Source organism: Solanum pennellii, chromosome 10, assembly GCF_001406875.1.
Source record: "Solanum pennellii chromosome 10, SPENNV200".
Classification (NCBI taxonomy): Eukaryota; Viridiplantae; Streptophyta; class Magnoliopsida; order Solanales; family Solanaceae; genus Solanum; species Solanum pennellii.
Window position 1 is genome coordinate 66,521,221 of NC_028646.1, and position 7,525 is coordinate 66,528,745.

At 36.0% G+C, this 7,525-nt stretch overlaps 2 protein-coding genes across 2 annotated transcripts; both read right to left on the reverse strand.

Annotated features, from left to right (window-relative positions):
• Positions 1 to 2,926: 2,926 nt before the first annotated feature.
• LOC114074289 (putative disease resistance protein RGA4) lies at positions 2,927 to 4,807 on the reverse strand. Its single transcript, XM_027912147.1, has 4 exons — positions 4,296 to 4,807; positions 4,012 to 4,148; positions 3,862 to 3,928; positions 2,927 to 3,779 (listed from the first exon to the last, which is right to left on the reverse strand). Exons 1-4 carry the CDS (start codon positions 4,805 to 4,807, stop codon positions 2,927 to 2,929), a joined length of 1,569 nt encoding a protein of 522 aa, XP_027767948.1.
• Positions 4,808 to 4,812: 5 nt separating this feature from the next.
• Positions 4,813 to 5,274, reverse strand: LOC114074290 (putative disease resistance protein RGA4). Its single transcript, XM_027912148.1, has 2 exons — positions 5,008 to 5,274; positions 4,813 to 4,929 (listed from the first exon to the last, which is right to left on the reverse strand). The coding sequence occupies exons 1-2, from the start codon at positions 5,272 to 5,274 to the stop codon at positions 4,813 to 4,815; spliced, it is 384 nt and encodes a 127-aa protein (XP_027767949.1).
• Positions 5,275 to 7,525: the final 2,251 nt, after the last annotated feature.

The window sequence follows — 7,525 nt, forward strand, 5'->3', positions numbered from 1 at the left end:
ATTAAACCTCTGCAATTGAATTTTGCCATGGTTTTATTGCAATTACCTATACAATATTTTATTTTATTTTTTATTTTATTTTCACTTTTAATCCAATGAACTTTTTCATGACCAACACCTCCAAATCTTACTAAAAAACAGACAAAATAACCAAAACAAAGAAAATGATAATCCTTTAATTTCTTTCCCCTCAATGAAAAATACTTTCAATCCGACATTTAAAAATGATATTACAACCTCTGCTAGAAAAATCTTTTCGATTATAGTAGCAACCCAAATTTCTCGTTTGAAATTGAAAGTGGGTATTAGAATTTCAAATTTGTGAGTTTCTTGATTGAAACTGAAGTGGATATTAAAATTTGAAATTTGGCAAGGAAAATTTCATCTTTAAATGCATAAAAAAAAAGAAAAAGAAAAAAGAAGCAACCGGAAACGCAGAAGCAGAACTAGACAATAATGGCAATAAGATACGATAATAAAAAGAATCAACATTATTGAAATCACCAACAACAACTAGATTTTGTGTAAAAAAATGATCAAAAAGCATCAAAATTGATATATTTTGGTGATGTTTTTATTTTTTTTATTCTGACAAACAGGTGCGTGTATTACACTCTGCAACAAAGATTTGAGGGTAAAATTTAAGAGTGTCAATATTTGAGTTTAAAATACTCTAGGGGTAATAGGACCCCAGTAAAATATACGTTTGTAGTTAAGAATCGGGTAATACGTAGCTATAAAATTTGATGACTTTTATTACGAATTAAAATCAAGATAAATTTCAAAAGGAAAAGCAGAGCTACATTAAAGAAGATATCAACTAGGCAATGATGCAGCAGATAAGTATTAAGTTCAAAATGTTTGATGGACTCTATTTGTAGTGTACGAAAACGGCATGTACTCTGTGTGCAAGAAATTAAAGGCCTATGCTGTCATATCTTAGTCATATAAGTAAATAATTTCTCCAGTACTCCAGTTTCCTCCAAATGCAATTTCACTTGTCAATCATGACACTTGAACACACCTAAGAGAAGTCTGCTACAGTCTACCATCTCGATGCATGTCGTTGTTTCAACCAATAATCTTAAACATAGGAAATGGTTAAAAGACAGCTTTGACACACATTTACTCTGATCCTTGCGAAATGGAGAAGCAACTCGTTACAATTGATCTAAAGCACCATTTACAATCTTTTATGAACGGAAACTGACTTACCTTAAATTTTCTAGCTTTGGTGCAACCAAAGTCTCCAACGCGGCACCAATGTCCACAATGTTCCAATCTGTCCCCTGAAAATTAGAATAATGCTGAAGACTGTAAACTCAATTAGTACTCTACTTAATAGTTGTTGATATCCCCGTTATGAAGAGTAAAATGCTGAGAGATTATGTAGTCTTTACCAAATGCTGAAGATTCTATTCTTCAACAAAACAATGGAGTGCAAAGTGGTTCCTCTGTCGTACATAACCAATCCCGTTAAACAGTAAAATTCTGTCAGGAGAAAAAGGAGCGCAAAGAAAAACTCGTTCTAAATGAAATTTACCTAATGTAATTGGCGCCCATGGATTTTGACAGGGGTGACTCGATAGTATTAAAAAAAGATATGTGCCTTAGGCCCCCAAATTTAAGAGGTCTCATTTTTAATAATAATAGGTATAAATTATTATTTTTTAACTAATATTGAATACTATTTGTAAAAAAAGTAAACTTTTCATGAAAATGAAGGAATTATTAGAACAAATTTGACATATTTGGAGTACTATATCTCATGAAAAATAATTTAAAATAAAAATGGTTATATTATCAATTAAAAACTAGAAGAAATCAACTACATAAATGTTATTAACAGTTCACGTTTAAAGCCCCGTTTGATTTTTGCCTTAGACCACTAATATGTTTTGAGCCGACTGGATTTTGACTTGAAATGCCTCAGCAACCTTCTAGGATGACCTTGAAACTAATAACCAATGAGAACACATAAATATTCATGACTAAACCATATCTTAAAAGCAAGATAGATACTCATTAATTTGTTTGGAAAACTATAAAAGGAGAATGGAGGAGAGTAACTCGTGGAAAATAATAATTCAAAGTGTGATTCAAAAACTAAAAGAGAAACAGAGACTTGCGCAAGCCTTGATCAGTTCTGCTTCCACATACTTTAATTATTGGAATATGGGAAATGTTGGACCATTGGGAGTTTGGGCCACTCCAATTTGTGCAACTTTTTTCTAACTTTGGGCAGCAATTAATTTTCAGGTTTTGTAATTTGGTGAGGCGTCGCATGGCATCTCTAGATGGAAGATGCTCTAGTTTCTCGCATTTCTGTAAAACTAGCTTTTGCAAAGAAACAAGGTTACTGAGTCCATCCGATAGATCTTCTAACATTAGACAGTCATTCATTCACAGATATCGTAACTTGGGCATGGCATCTGAGATGTCCAGATGTTGTAGCCGTTTGCACCCCACTAGTGTTAATCTTTCAAGAGAAGTAAGGTTGGCAAATCTATGAGGAAGAGCCTCGATTCCGAATCCATAAAGTTTTATATCAGTTAGATTAGAGAGTTGCGTAAGCTGATAGGGCAGTGAATCCCAGTGCAAGTGTCCCCACACCTCCAATGTACCAAGGGAGGACAACTGCTGAATGCCATTAAATATCAATTGAAATGCCTCAAAATCCACCATCTCTAAGAAAGGACCAATTTGCAAACGACATAACCCATTGAGAAAGTGAAGGCCGCCTGTGGGTACACAAACCAATTTTGGACAATGTGATAAACCCAAATGTTAAAGTAAATGCATTTCCGCCACATGTAAAGGGAAGGAAACTAAGTTGTTACATTTGTAGACACCAAAGGATTCCAGAGACTTACAATAGTCTAGCATTCTACTAGGTAAATTGGTCAATCCATCACAATTCCATAACTCAAGACTTTGGAGGGAAGTCAAATGATTCTCTCCACTGGGAACAGGAAAGGAACTGAAATTTGGGGCAGTGTTCAATCCATAATCTCTTTAGAGAATGGAGATTGTACAAGCTCTGTGGCAATTCATGAAACTCTCCGCAATTTTTGACTGATAGGTGTTGAAAAGAAATCATCCTATCTGGAAAACAAGTGAGCTTTTTCACACCATAGACACTAAGCTTTACGAGAGATGTCAAGTTGCTACACAAGTTCAATAATGGCATTTCACTGTCAACTCCGACAATCTCTAATTCACTTAGGATTTCAAATAGATACGGAGTACTTTTTAACAATTGATAGTTCGTAATGCTCAAATTCTCAAGCTTAGGAAATATTTCTACCCCACTTGTTGTTGGTAACAATTCTACTCCCTTCCACTCAATAAAGCCACGCATATTCTGCAATACTAGTTCTTTCAATGACGGTAACTCTTGGATTTTGCTGCATGATCCATTATCATTGACCTCAACACAATAAAATGTAGGTCTAATGAATTCCAATTCAAGTAATCTTATCATCCTAAGATGCCGAAGGAACTTCAGTTGGCCAAGCGACGGAATTTCTTTGCACCTATTGCAACCACTTAATGTCAACTTGACCAAATTTGGTAGTGACTCTTCACTGAACCATGAAGGAAATCTAGTACGCAAATAGTCCTCCACCAGTAAGGTTCTCAAGTTAAGATGCGGTTGAAGACCATCCAACACATGCTCATCAATGGTTTCACAACCTTCTGGTTCATCATGGGACCACTCATATGCCAGCTTGTAAATATTCGATTTCTCTTGTAAATATACTGTTCGAGCTTCTTCTCTACTACGGACCAATTTGAGATCATTGATCCTCAGTTTAACTCTAAGCTTCTTCAAACGACCTAATTCTTCTATTCAACAACCTTTCTCCAACCCACATCAAAATTGTAGCGTCTGAAGACAAGTCAATTTTCCCATGGTAAGTGGCATCTGAGACCGAGAATGGCAATATATGTGTCTCAAACTTATCATATTCCCCATCTCATATAGAAGTTCACCTAGTGAATAGCAACCGTTGACTCTAAATGTTTGCAAATTATAGAGCTCGCAAATGGAGTGGGGCAAGGCTGCGATCTTAATGTTCGAGAGATCAAGATATCTCAAGTGTATCAGCTTCTCGATTTTGGCTGACAACTCCTTGATTTTTGACCTGGACAAATTTAAAACTTTCAAGAACTTACAGGTAAACAACATATCTTTCTATATATAATTGCTTCTCCAAAACAGCGTGCACAAATTTCCTGGCTCATTTATCTTATCTATTTGATCAATTGGTGAGTCCCATCCAATGTATCACACTTGAGAAAGATTTTCTCCACTATCGTCCTTTGGATCAAATAGTTTAGATTTTAAGATATCCCCAGCCAAATCATGCACAAGATCGTGCATTTTAAAGTGTGTTAAATTGTTATGCTTATCTAACTTAACATCTTGCGGCAAGGTATTTCGCAACAAGAGTTGAAAAAACTTATTCCCAATGTCTTCCATTACGGTGATCTCTTGACATGGATGGAGAGAGCCTTCTGCCATCCAGAGTTGGATTATTTGGTCCTTTTCAAACTCAAAATCTTTGGGAAACATTGCAAAGTAAGCAAAACATCTTTTCAGATTTGGAGATGGTAGATAATCATAGCTGAGTTTTAGGATTTTCCGTATGCTATTTTCTTCGTTATCATCTTCACCTGCAACAAGGGGGTTTCCATCAAGAATTGTCTGCCTTTCATGTTTTTGCTTGTTGCGTAAGAGGCCTCCTAACACACTTGCGGCCAACGGTAGACCTTGACACATTTCCACAATCCTGTTCTCCATGCTCACTATTTCCTCTGGAATTTCCACATCAACAAACGCTTTTTGTTTGAAAATGGACTAACAATGATCTTCTCTAATTTTTCCAACTTATGAGGACCTGCTGCTGCTACTGTGGACTCCACCTGTTCCATACGAGTAGTCACAAGAATGAAGTTTCCTCGGGTTGTATTTATTCCTCATAAGGTGTCCACAAACTCTACCCACAATGTAGAGTCAACACGCCATAAATCATCCAGGACAAGCAAGTACTTTCTTCCTGCCAGTTCTTCTTGTAGCATCTTGACTATTATGTCTCTGTTTTGGACCTCAACTTTCCTCTTTGTCAAGGATTCGAGGATTAGTTGAAGAAAGCTCTTCGTTTCTGACATTTCAGGCAGAGACAACCAAACTCTCTTTTCAAAGTGTGTCTTGATATGTTCATCGTTGAAAATTCTCTTAGCCACAGTTGTTTTCCCTAAACCCCCCATACCAACTATGGGAATGGTGCACTAAACAACATCCTCTCTGATGTTCAACATCTTCCTCTTTATTTCTGCAACATCTTTGTCCCTACCAACAACATCCGAAGCAATCTGTTTCTCGAATTGGTAGTATTTGACGAGGAGGAACCATGAGTGATTGGAGACCAAGGTCTTTGGCTAACTTACTGATAGCCCTTAACTCTTCATTGATGTTATTGATTTTTTGTGACATTTTGCTCTTAAAAGTTGTATGAGAAATAAAATCACTGACCTTTTTCATTGAGTTGTTTTGGATCTTTACTTGTCTTTTAATAGATTCATACCTGAATTCGTCAAACACATTTTCAGCATTTTCAGCAGCTCTCTCAAGCATCTTGAGCCATAGTTTCACAGCCTGATCCTCAACTTGTCGTCTTTTAGCATCATAAATGAAAGCTTGGATCAAGGTGTTTGCAACAAATTTTAAAGTGACTATAAATAAATTGACATCACAAATAAAATATGAAGAAACATAAATTTATTGATCAAGATAGATTGCGGGTACAATTCTGTTAATCCCTTTGTTCTACTCTCCTAGGATTTATCTATGATTCGAGGGCTGTTAGTGGCGTATTTCTCGAACTAGGATGATTTTGATTTGACCTCTCTATATGAATAATCCATCAATTTACGGAGTATTCGAGATCTTGATCTCTTTATGGAGTTTCCGAGATGCCTTTTAAGAGAATTTAGTACCCTTTATATAGGCATAAACTAGGGTTTAGGGTTGAGTAGCCTCCAAGAATCTTAGTTTGAGTTGAACACAATTTGTAGAATCCCGACTTGAATTAAATGCATCTTGTAGAGTCCCACAAAATTTCAGTGTCTACAAATGTCCCTTGCTTCAAGGCTTGTCGCAGTGTAGACATGATGAAACTCAAAGACGAGGCTTGAAGTACGTACTCATTCTTCCACCTTTGTAGCTTCAAATTTTCAGATTTGTTTTAAGAGAGAAGAGATGAAGGACAGATTACGTCCCATTGGGCGTGCCAATTTTTTTGCAACAAATTTTAAAGTGACAGAAAATAAATTGAAATCACAAAAAAAATATGAAGAAACATAAATTTATTGATCAAGATAGATTGCTGGGTACAATTCTGTTGATCCCTTAATTCTACTCTCCTAGGATTTATCCATGATTCAAGGGCCGTTAGTGGCGTATTTCTCGAACTAGGATGATTTTAATTTGACCTCTTTATATGAATAATCCATCAATTCGTGGAGTATTCTAGATCTTGATCTCTTTATGGAGTTTCCGAGATGCCTTTTAAGATAATTTAGTACCCTTTATATAGGCATAAACTAGGGTTTAGGGTTAAGTAGCCTCCAAAAATCTTAGTTTGATTTGAACACAATTTATAGAGTCCCAACTTGAATTTAACGCATCTTGTAGAGTCCCACAAAATTTCAATGTCTACAAATGTCCCCTGCTTCAAGGCTTGTCGGAGTGTAGACTTGATGAAACTCAAAGACGAGGCTTGAAGTACGTACTTATTCTTCCACCTTTGCAACTTCAGATTTTCAGATTTGTTTTAAGAGAAAAGAGATGGAGGGCAGATTTGGTCCCACTGGGCGTGCCAATTTGTTTGCAACAAATTTTAAAGTGACAGAAAATAAATTGAAATCACAAATAAAATATGAAGAAACATAAATTTATTAATCAAGATAGATTGCGGGTACAATTCTGTTGCTCGCTTGATTCTACTCTCCTAGGATTTATCCATGATTCGAGGGCCGTTAATGGCGTATTTCTCGAACTAGGATGATTTTGATTTGACCTCTTTATATGAATAATCCATCAATTTGCGGAGTATTCGAGATCTTGATCTCTTTATGGAGTTTCCGAGATGCCTTTTAAGAGAATTTAATACCCTTTATATAGGCATAAATTAGGGTTTAGGGTTGAGTAGCCTCTAAGAATCTTAGCTTGAGTTGAACACAATTTGGAGACCCTCATCTTGAATTAAACGCATCTTGTAGAGTCTCACAAAATTTCAATGTCTACACAAGAATGCAGTTTGTGTAAGCATTTCCAGATCTTTCTTGTAGTCTCTTGAGCTACTGAGTTCCTCAACAGTGAGAGAAAACAACTTTTCAAGCAAAACTTGAAAAGTAGCACCTATTACGGGATCGGCCATTGTTCAAAACTTGAATTGTAGCACCAAAGTTGTTGCACAAAATCTTGTTCCTCTTCACCACAGTTTTTACACAAATCTTC